Source organism: Euprymna scolopes, chromosome 31 (assembly GCF_053919585.1).
Source record: "Euprymna scolopes isolate OS-2025 chromosome 31, ASM5391958v1, whole genome shotgun sequence".
Taxonomy (NCBI): domain Eukaryota; kingdom Metazoa; phylum Mollusca; class Cephalopoda; order Sepiida; family Sepiolidae; genus Euprymna; species Euprymna scolopes.
The window spans coordinates 6134415-6146827 of record NC_136512.1 but is presented as its reverse complement, the minus strand read 5'-3'; the positions used below and the strand labels follow the sequence as shown (position 1 = coordinate 6146827).

Below are 12413 nucleotides of genomic sequence, written 5' to 3'. Positions count from 1 at the left end.
GAATTCCTTCCCTGTTTCTTGCTTCCCTGACTTTACTGACATGTAATCTGAGCAGCCATCTTGCTCATCGCCTTACATAGTTCCGTGTAGATGCCGTTCCAAATTCAAGCTGCGATAAATTTTGTTTAGGGCGAACAAGAGTAACAATAACAAAAATTCCGAAAAACATGCTAATTTGCTTTTCTGTACGTCTCACAAATCTCATAGATAGATGGACTTACAAGATGCTTTCAATAAGTTTCCAGACTTTTTTTTTTATAAAGGCATTTAAAATTGTCATAGACTCTTGAAAATTCTGTATGTTATTGCTTTACATACTATGAGATGACTAACCAATTTTTTATGACTTCAGGTTCAATGGAACAGCTACAGCAGGAATTGGAATACACCCTACTAAAGCCTGATTGTCACAGCTGGTGAATTTCAAAAATGCAATCTGGATGTGAGGATATTTTAGAAGAACGATATGCAATAAAAGTCTGTTTTAAACTTGGAAAAAATGCCATAGAAATGTATGGAATGCTTCAGACAGCTTTTGGACCATCTTGCATGAATTGAGCATAAGTTTTTTTTTAGTGGCATAAGAGATTGAAGGAAGATAGAAAGTCTGTGAGCAATGATGGGAGGTGTGGGAGGAGTAAGGAAGTCAGAACACCAGAGTTGATTGACCAAATAAAGAATTTCATGGATAAGGACCGTCGTGTGTCTATAGAGGCAATAAGTGCACAGTTTGATGTCAGTGTGGGAACTGTACACACAATTATTCACAAGGAACTGAAGATATGGAAAATTTGTGCAAAGTTAGTCCCAAGGGTGCTCCATCGTTGTCACAGACTATTTGACCAAGATGGGCATCAAGACAGTTCCTCACCCTCCCTATATACCAGACCTTGCTCCCTGTGACTTTTGACTATTCCCTAAACTCAAGGAAAACCTTAGAGGTTGTTGTTATGAGATAATTGAGGAGGTGAAAGAGGCTGTGATGAGGATCATTGATACATTCACGCAAGAGGACTTCTATGTGGCCTTCCAGAAATTGTTGGAACAGTACAACAAGTGCCTTGCAGCTGGAGGAGATTACTTTGAAGGAGACTAGAGTTCCATGTGTATACTATCAGTAAAAGTGGCCATACAAAAAAAGCCTGGAAATTTATTGAAGGTACCTCGTATGAGGCTAAGCTGAATAACTCTGTATTGCTTTGGTCTGGCTAAGAGTTTAATTTGCAGGCCTGTTGTTTAGTGGAAGAAAAGAATTATCATCATAACACCATTTAACTGAGAGAGGAGGAACCGTCCAAGAAATGGGAAGTATATCTTGTTTAGGGCTTTACCACCCAGAATATTATTTCTCCACTTCGAAAAGTTATTGTCTTTCTAAACATAAGGGAGTGTGGAGGGAGTTTATGCTGAGAGATGAAACTACTTGGGGTAATTAGGAATTAGATACAGGATGTTCTACTTAGTCAGATTTTTATGTCCATTGATTGCCAGCTGATTGGCTCAAGTGGTCTCTCTGAAGTGATCCAAGTGATGTCTGTATCTATTCCAGCAGAAGGGACAGAGGTGATCACTTGTTTTTTTTTTTTTTTGGGGGGGGGGGGTTGTGTGCATTCCACAAAAAAATGGGCTTATGGGGCTTAAGTTGAAGAATTGTGATTGGTTGGATTGGTTTTGGATTGGTTTTGAGTTGGTTGATCTAAAAGTTTTGGTCTGCAGGCCTGTGGTTCAGCAGATGAAAAGAATTATCATTGTAACACTATTAGTCTGAGAGAAGGACCATCCAAGAAATGGAAAATATATCTGATTTGGGGTTTGACTACCCAGAATTTCATTTGGTTATTCAATAGAAGAAAAAAAGTAGCATTGTAACGTTCTTGTTTTAGACTTGAGTTGTAATTTAATTTGGAGGGACCGAAATCACATAATTGACATGGCGACCAGTGTTGGAATTGAACATCGACTTCAGACAAAGACAAATGACGATCATGGTCTATGCCTGTGCAGTGAACCCACACAGATGTTCCTACTAGAAACCACTGGAATATTTGTAGGAGCACTAAATCGTGGTAGTCATGATCATAGCAGCTGAGCAGTGTAGTTGGTAGTTAAACTGCAGGAAAATCTTTTAGAACATCGCTGACACTAATAAAAACAAACATTGCTTTTCCCTTTGGCGATGAGACATTATTCATGCAAATAACTAATTTTAGTGAATCATCATCATCATTATTATTGTCATCATTATCATCGTTATCATCATAATCATCATCATCATCATCGTCATCATTATTATCATCATCGTCATCATTATCATCATCATTATCGTCAGCAACAGCAGCATCATTGCCATCATCATCATCACCATCAACATCATCATCGTCATCATTATCATCATTGTCATTGTCGCCATCATCATCATCACCATCATTGTTATCATCATCATCGTCATCATCATCATCATCGTTATCATCATCATCATTGTCATCTTCGTCATTATCATCATCATGTTTATCATCGTCATCATCATCATTGTCATTGTCATCTTGATCATCGTCATTGTTATCTGCATCTTCATTATCGTCATCGTCATCATCATCATCGCCATCATCATCATCTTCATCATCATCATTGTTATCTGCATCTGCATCATCATTATCGTCGTCATCATCATCATCACCGTCATCGTCGTCATCATCATCATCATCAGTTTAACTGTCATAAACCGTCCTCACAAGTTTCGTTTAATCCAGTTAAGATCTAGCTGGTGTCTTTCAATCGTAGGTGTGTCCCTTTTCATCCTGAGATTCTTATGGATGGCTCTGCTCTTTCTGTTTCAATTTTATTTCAAGATACTCGTTCTGTTCGAGTTGTTTATTTCGTTGATGCTTAAAAAGCTCCAGGATTACATATTTAAAATCCTCCATGTTTTATTCTGTCACATGAAATACTGACTTCTCGAATCCTTCGACCAGCATTGATTGCCTAGTATGTGCAGGTATATAAAACTAAGAAAAATAATTATTTATATTTTATAATTATTGTTGTGAATTTAATAAACGATTTTTAGCTGACATGTTTTTCGGGATCACCCTATGCATGCAAATTGAAATTTGATAAAAAAAAATGTAAAGTTTTTAGATATTCGAACAGAAAGAATGAACATGAAGGTGTTAATGAGATTCATGGGTTGTTACTTGAATGATGAAGAATATTATGAGAGGATTGAAAATGATCAATGGAATCAACAAATGTATTATTTTTTATTGGAATCCTTTGAGATAGGTAGTTTGTATACAAATTACTCATCTCAAAGAATTCCAATAAAAAAAAGATATAATACCTTTCTATACAGACCCGATGATGAAAGAGCAGATAAGAATGAAAACTTGGATTTATAAAACCAACAAATCCAACATTGTTCGCCTTTCGGAGCCTGTGACACAGTGGATAGAGGCGTTGAATTTCTGTGGTTTCAGGTGAGAATTGTCTGAAGATAGCGGTTTCAATCCTACCTAAAGCAGGCCAATTGATTAGTTGGCCCAAATATTGTGAGACAACAACAACTATGGAAGGCAGTAATTATTGAGGATGCAGTTAAGAGACTCAGCATTCCTATCGCATCACGGTTAACCACCTGAAGAAGGCGAGAGGAATGGTTGGCCGAAACATTGTAAAACAACAATTATAAAGATGAGGATAAGAGTTCAGAAATAAATGAATAAATAAAGGAATTAACAAAGTTTGATTGCTTTTGGGAACGAGTCAGGCATAGAGTGAAGTCTTTTGTATGGAATTTTATTGAAGGATTTTGATTTTTATTGATGACTAGCAGGGGGGGGGAATGGCCTTGCCAGGTCATAAAATATGCTTAAATATGTTTTAATTCATGCAAATTTCGTATTTATTATTGTAGAGCCGATTTTCTATTGAATATTATATTGTACCTAGTATATAGTACTGATTTCAAAAGACTTTTCTTTTTTTTTTAATGACTTGGATGACGTCAGCTAGAATCAAAACCAGAACATTTAGAGTTCCAATTGTGTTCTCTATTGTTTGAGCTACCGCAACAAAAGGATAAGAAAAACTAAAAATTAAACAACTATGAATGAATTTGCGCATGCGCAAAAGTAATAGAAATATGCCAGCAAATTGAAACAAACATTTTAAATTCTAATTTGCCAACATATTTCTGTACGCGTTATTCATCCATCCAAACAAAGATTTTATTTGTTATAAACCATCCTTGGTATATGATTACTATTTCCTATTAATCTCAGTGTTATGTGATCAGTAGTTTAAGAGTTCATCGGTTAAATATTTATACACACAGACACACACACACACACACCCACACACTCATACCTACATCTATTGTTTTATTTATATAAATTTCACAAGTGACATTTTTATGGATCACCCTTTATTTGCAAAAATAAAAATTTCAAATTCAGGCTATTTTCTTTCTAGTTGCTTGGAGGACAAACCAGGAATTTTCTGCAACATCTGGATCAGTCTGTTTTTCTGCGCTGACGCAGGATTTTGTGCAAAACTAATGAACCGTTTTTAGAGAAAATTGAAAAATAAACGAATCGTGACAAAAACAATTTTTTTTTCTGATAAACAGAGATCAACTGAAATAAGTAACAATTACATAATTAAAAGTATTCAACAATAATTACTATTTTAAACGACGGTATGCGTAGATATAGCAGCAGCAGCAAATGTTGTTTTTATATACCAACTCTTGATTGGAGTAAATTTAATACATAATATAAAAAAATCAACACAAAAAAATTTCTTCCACATTCCAGTATTTTTCCTTTTTTTTTTGCCTTTTATTGTTTTACTGCTTCAGTAGATATCTCACTGCCGATGCAAGTCTATACTTGTATAAGAGTCAAGTAGGCCCAAAGATGGAGTACTGTTGCCATATCTGGGCAGGAGCTGCTAGAAGCAGCTTATTCTGCCTTGACAAAGTTCAAAATAGACTTCGTAGCCTAGTAAGCAATACTCTTTCTCTTCCCTGAAACCTCTTTCCCACAGAAAAGACGTTGCGAGCTTCTCTGCTCTATCTTTATTTTCACGGCAAGTGCTCATCTGAGCTGCAATCTATGGTACCTCCTTGCCAAACTTTCATAAAAAAACACTCGTCTAGCTGAAACCACTATTAATAATTTCCCCCACTCTTTGTCTGTGCCTAAACCTAAACATAGATTCCATAAACAAAGTTTCCTTCTTAGAACTGCATGCCTGGGAAACTTTCTTTCACTTCCCTGCTTTCCAGCTGGCTACAACATGGTCGTCTTCAAGTCCAACATAAACAAGTTCTTGGTGAGTTGTTGATGAGTTGTCCCCTTAAGTAATCGGATTTACCAACTTTTCACTACTAACGATTACTACGATATTTTCCCATTGACTACTGTACAATCATTAACCCATATCCTCGAGTGGACTCTAGGCCTTGATAAGTGGTTACTCCTAAGTAAAAAAACAATAGATATATTGAATTTGTATGTGGCATCTTATCCACTATCATGTAGTTTTCGAACACCATTTTGGACACATTCAGTCGTGGTAATAAAATACTACATTGCATCCTACAAGCAATACCATCATCACAATCGCAACATCTTTAGAGGAAGGAGTCCCTATTTTTCTCTTGTAATATTTAGTCCTATCATTACTCCCAGCGTCACCAGACCAAATTCTACACTTTCTACAGATTCTGTGGTTTCATCACCTGTAACTGGCTAATAAATACTTAGACCTAACATAATATTCACAGTTTACGATTCATAAATAATAACAGCTCCCTCGCCAAACTCCGCCCATTCTGATTGTCTGAACCCTGATAATTCTCACATTCCGAACTAAAATTATATTATGGCATCACTAAGAGACATATAACATCACACAGTGTCAAATTCATTACATGCTTAGGTCATTACTGTCTTGTGTGTGTGTGTGTGTATGTTGCACGTCACAATTGCTGGCCGTTTGCTATAAACATTAACAAGTCTCAAAATATTGTGTATCCACAAGTACTGAGAACATAAAAAAACATGTGTTGCTAATAGTTCTTATTATAGTCCATGCATGCCTGTGTTTGTGTGTTAAAAAAAACAACTTTTGTTGTTAAACCAATTGAAAAAAAAAATCATAACTTTGTAGAAAACAGAATGCAACTTTTCGTTAAATAAACATATATATTTATTTATTAATTAAATTTACAATACATTTTCATTTTTTTTTTTTTAATTGTATTTCTATTCTAACAAACTGAGCCACAGCAACACGTGGCTGGGTACAGCTAGTTTAAAAATAAAACCGAAATACATTTTGGTGGATTAAAATTATAAAGTAAATAAAAATATTTCTTGAATGTGTTAGTCACATAGACACGAGAAAAGCACACACATAGACACCCAAAAAGTGGTCGTGCAATTTTATAAATATGAAGCTTTGCGCATTTCTTTTTACTATCGACAATAAAACGAAAAAATGGTCAAAAAACAAATATATAACAAATAAATGTTACCAAAGGCAAGATAGGTTACACTTCTACCTAGCTTTTTTTATAAGCTTTAACTTAACGCATTTATTTAGTACGACACGCAAATATTGTCGAGCGCTTATAAGATGGACATAAGGCTGTCATCTTTAGAAGTTCGGTAATCGCTCAAAACTCGAAAAATAAACAAAATACCGATAGAAATTTATCTAATAACTGTCACGGTGACATTTATTGGATTGGTTTCTCTCAGTATTTTGTTTCATTTTCGAGTTTTGAGCGATTATCAAATCTCCAAAGAGGACCCTTGCCAGCTGGGTGTTTGTTTCACAATACATATACATAAACAAATAAATATTATTAAAGGTAAAATAAGTTACTCTTCTACCTATCTGGAAAAGTTTTTAGTTGTTTTACTGGCGTTTATTTGGTTCGAAAAACACATAGTGTCGAATGTTAGGCGAGAATAAAAAAAAAAAATGGCCACGAATTAACACCTAAGTATTTGAAGTCTTGATAATGACTTAAATAAAATAAAACAAAACTACTGTTTTAAAACCCCACCCAATAAATGTCAAGATAACATTTACTGGGTGGTTTTCATTTTTAATCATAGTCAAATCTTCAAATGTTTAGATGTCAATTCGTGGCCATTTTTCTTATTCTCCCCTAACGCTCGACATTATTTGTTTTTCGGACCAAATGAACGTTTTAATGAAAGTGACAACACTAAATAAAAATATTTCCCAGAAGAAAAATTCAAAAACAAACAAATGTTATCAAAAGCAATATAACTTATATTGCATTTGATAATATTTATTTGTTTTTGAATTTTTTGCCCACCTTTTCGATTTGTTGTCACTTTTTCGGTTACTGAAACATACCGAAATAGTCACGTAGACACGAGAAAAAAAACCATACACACACACACACATGGAAAATGGTCGCGCACTTTTTATTCATATCAAGTTTTGTCTGCTTTTTTTTTCTTTTCTTTTTTTTTTGCCAGGATTCGCGTAGTTTTTTTATTTTCTTTTTATTTTCTTTTTATTTTATTTTCTTTTATTTTATTTTTAGTCTGATCGTTTTGCAAAAGGAAAACAAGTGCGAAAAGGTTAACGCCCACTTTTCATCCTACCCCCACCCCGACCCGAAAAAAGTTTACATTTTTTTCACCCTTCTTTTCCTATTTCTTTCCTTTCTTCCTTCCTTTTAAGTGTTCATTATTTTAAGCAAATACGCAGGTTTAGATCCTTAGACAAATTCAACCACCTCTCATTCCCACCCCAATGAGATTCTACTTTTTATTCTACAAGTGTTCACTCTTTATCAAGACCTGAAGGCCACTCAAGGATAAGAGTTATTGAATGCAAGGTGGTCAGTGAGACTGGGATGATAGCATAGTGACCAGTAGTGATGGGAATTGGATAGAATTTAATTATTTAAGGGGACGGTTCGACAAGAACTTGTTTACATTGGACGCGAAGACGACCGTGTTGTAGTCAGCTGGAAAACAGACCGGTGATACAAAGTTCTACCGGTGAACAGTTTTTTTTTGGGGGGGGGGGCTTTGTTCATGGACTCTGTGCTTGGATGTAGGCACAGATAATGAGGAAAATTTTTGATAGTGGTTATAAGACGGCGAGTCTGTGAAAGTTTGGTAAGGGGGAAACTATAAACTCAGTTTTAAGGCGATTATATGTGAACATTGAAAAACTTATCGGAAAGAAAAAAAAAGTTATTTTGGAATTTAGAGTGACTATATGAATTAGAAATAGCCATCCATTTCTGGGCCATTCTAATGTTTTAGAGCAGTTAACTGGGGTTTTTTTTTTTGGGGGGGGGTACCACCACTAACTCTAAGTCTGACGGGCATATATTCGTCTAAAAAGTAAACAAACAAAACGCGCTCAGAATTCATCTCCCATTAAAAAATATTTTGGTTAACTGCCCTAAAAACTCTAGAATGGTTCGAAAATGAGTGAAACTAGTGGTAGAGTGGTCTGTTTTCTAAATTCTAAAATAATTTTTTTCCGCAAATTTTTTCAGGGTGTTCACATGTAATCGTCTAAAAAAGTAGAATCTCATTTTGAGGAGAGTAGTTAAGAAGAGCGTTATTTTACAATAATAAATTTTCTTTTATTTCTTCACCTTATTCCCCCCCCTTCTATCTCTCTTTCTCTTTGTTTCTCTCTCTGTTTTTCTTTCCTACTCTTTCTCTCTCTTTCTCTCTCTCTCTCTCTCTCTCTCTCTCTCTCTCTTCCATTCTTCCTCTTTTTCGTTTTTTACAATAACAACTTTTTGGCCATTTGGCTAGGAACAACGTGTAGTCTCTGTTCTGATCTTACACTTAATATATTCGGTCAATTTCTAGATTCTTTCCAACTTCAAAAAAGAAACCTTTACAATGACGACTTGGAAGGGTTTTCGAGGATACTGAAAACAAATATAACCTTTAAAAGTGGGCCAGAAAAATTGTTTCCGTGATATGAAGAAATTACTTTTTCAAAAAGTGGGGATCACTTTTCTATATAAATTTAACGTGAAATGAGCACACACTTTCTGGCCACCTAATGATAATTTTTTTGTTTTGTTTTTTGGTCTGCCTGAAAAATTTTTTTTTTACTTACTTTTCACCTTAACAATCACCTTTAAAACGACTTTTCCATATTTTGGGGTATGCTGAAAACGAATATCGCATTTAAATTTGCCGCAAACAAGTAATTTCCCGAATATTAAGCAATGTAATTCTTTATGTTATCAGTGGTGGCCATTTCTGTACTCGCAAGCGCGCGCATATATATATTTTTAAATCTAACTTTGCCCTTATGGGGAGGCAGCTAAATAGAAACAACTTTTTCATCCCGTCTTTCAATCGAACGAATTATTTCGCAATTATTTCCCCTTTTTTTTGTCTTCTTTTTCGAAGTTTTTTTTTTTTTTTTTTTTTTTACATAATCCAACGAAAACTTTTCATTCGGATGTTTTTTAATGAGGAAAGATAAATATATAAATTTTTAATATACTAACATTATCACCGCTTAACAAGGCCCAAAAGCCAATCGATGAGAAAATTTAATGAATTTGCCAGATAGGCAGTGAGACAAGAATTTAAGGGTTTGTTTTACAATAGATAGACTTACGAAAAAATGGTCAAATTTGTTTTTATCAATGCGCACGCATTGACTTTTTACGCGTGCGTGAAAAAAACTGAATGCGCACGCGAAAACAACTAACGAAAACAACACGGAATACATATATAAAGGTTTTAATATTATTGACGTTTGATTGATAAATGAAAAATCCTTTAAGAGGGGTGTGCGTGTTCTTGTCGAGTGGTTCCATTATGGGGGACCGATTTACTAGAATTTTGTATTAGAAACTGAGAACCCTTTACAAATATTTAAATATAGAATTTTTTGCTTTTCTTTTTTTTTTTCTTTTTGATAATAGTGTCCAATCGATAGTAACCTGCTGAAAAAAAAAAAATGAAAAAAGACGTAAGAAAAACAAGGGCAGATAAGTCCACAATAATTTAAACTTGCGAGATCATTCTCATAATGCTAACGATTTCACATTAATCGCTTAAAAACATTTAGAAATGACTTTTCTCTATAGAAATGAATGCTAATCGATCAATTAACGTAATTTATGGAATAATACATTCCAGTTTCGTGACGGGTCGGTATATCAGAAAGATTTTCCTCGTAGCTTTCTTTTTTTTTTCTTTTTTTTTTTTTTTAATTAGGTCTTTTTTTTTTTTAATTAGGTTGAATCCTAAAAAAAAGAAAGAAAAATAGAAGAAAAGAAAACAGAAGAGGATAGAAAGAAAAGAAAGGTGTATGTGTTCGTGTGTGCGAGCGCGTTTTAAAAAAGTTTGTGTGAGTGAGTGTGTGTGTGTGTGTGTGTGTGTGTGTGTGTGTGTGTGTGTGTGTGTGTGTGTGTGTGTGTGTGTGTGTGTGTGTGTGTCTCTCTCTCTCTCTCTCTCTCTCTCTCTCTCTCTCTCTCTCTCTCTCTCTCTCCACCTAATATATTGCATTTTGAAAACAGCTGTTATTTCTGCGCCTTTCAATATAGACCTAAAAGCTAAGTGATTAGCAACTTTGGGTTCAATTGTACTTACAGGTTTCGTCCAAATATCTCGCCCATTCGATTCTCCCGAAATCAATTCTTATTTTAAAGGGGCACTTGTTGTCTTGAAATAAAGGTCTTATTAACTTTTTAAACTTTAATAAAATTGAACTTTTGAACAATTCAAAAAGAAAAAAAGAATTACCCGTCGCAATCATTATCTTATTCTGACAAAGTGCCTAAATTGCGACGTGAGTTTATTACGAAAGAAAAAAATACTAGTGCAGATCGATTTTGTTTTTAATATGTCGTTTGGGGCAAAAAGCAACATTACGAACTTGATTGTCATACTGAAAATAGTAATATATCCAAAAATTACGAACATTCATGTCACACTAACATATATTGAGTGAGTTCCTAACAGTATTTTGTATAGTTTGAACTCATTTTCCCAAACTTAACGCGTTTAACACAGAGTCAGCTGCCGTTTGTAAGTTTTCAATACATCGGTAAAACAAAAACACTGTGTGCTTTTCGAGCTGAATAAACTTTTTACATTAAATAAAAACACTAAAAAACTTATCCAGTAAGGTAGAAAAGTAACTTATCTTGCGTTTGATAACATTTATTTGTTATATATTTGTTTTTTGACATATTTTTCGAATCTATGTGTATAGTAATACAAACCCGTAATTTTTACGGAAAATTGGGAGAAACTGCATTTTCCTAGATGTGATCACCTTGAATATTACAAATACAGGGGACATATTTATCTTTTGTCGCCACTTTAATGGCTGGCTTACTGTTTTATAACATAGTAACATACTTTTTTTTTTTTTTTTTACTAAAACAGTTGTTCTGCTCGATGAATTTTTGTAATTTTTGGATATATTACTATTTTCGACATGACAATTATTGTTGTTTTTGCTTAAAACCACATATTTTTAAAAATCGATCTATCGACTCTAAACAACCACCTGATTTTCTTGTTATTAGTGTGAAATATTGCATGAAGAATCTTTTTGAGTTAAAATCTATTGAGAAAAACACACTTTGTATTGAGAAACAAAAACACATACTTTAAAATATATAAACGTTAGGTAAAGAATAACAATTATCCAAAATGGCCGGGTTTTTTGGTCATATTGGATAACGGGTTTATTTTACAATCCACAGAGATTCGAAAAAGTGGTAAAAAAATAAAATAAAATATATAATAAATAAATGGTATCAAAGGCAAGATAAGTTACTCTTCGACCTAGGTGGATAGATTTTTAGTGTTTTTACTTCATGTAAAATGTTTATTCGGCTCGAAAAACAACTAATGTCAACCGTTACACGAGCACAAGAAAAATGATGGTCGTCGTTTCTTTCTTTTTGCAGTGATCGCCAATTTCAGGTTTAAAGATATACTAGCATGGTGACCCGACGTTTCCCGGGATTGAATGATGATCAACGAATGTTTCGCATTATATTTTTAATGTCATCGAAATCAGTGAAAGCGCCTATTTTTGCAGTCAAATCGATTGATTACCTGCTCTAATTGGGGGCCCATCGCGGTGCACAGGGAAGAAGCTTCACATGCCTCTAGCAGTTCTTAGTCCACAATACATTATAGTCTACATTGCACTGTAGAGAACCTACTGTTGATTTTATAAAATTATTTTTATATATAATGGCTTGAATTAAAGTTTAAAATGCAAAAGTCAAGTATCATGCTTTAATTGTGCTCTAAACAGAAATATTCATTTCAAACGCGCCCTTGTCATATCAAAGAACTTACTGTTGATTTTATATGCCTGGCCTTTCTGCTGGTGTGGTGATAATG

General features: G+C 34.2%; 1 protein-coding gene across 9 annotated transcripts in view; it reads right to left on the bottom strand.

Annotated features, from left to right (window-relative positions):
* Positions 1-12413, bottom strand: part of LOC145255605 (uncharacterized) — a 529950-nt gene that overhangs the window by 151670 nt on the left and 365867 nt on the right. The window contains exon 1 of one of the 9 annotated variants that reach the window (XM_080114092.1): positions 10638-11168. The exons of 7 other annotated variants lie outside the window; for them this stretch is intronic. In XM_080114092.1, the coding sequence (XP_079970218.1) occupies positions 10638-10803 (166 nt within the window). In that variant the 5' untranslated portion in view covers positions 10804-11168. Of the gene's footprint in view, positions 1-10637; positions 11169-12413 lie in introns of those variants that run through there. One more of the 9 variants, XM_080114101.1, reaches the window with a different exon arrangement.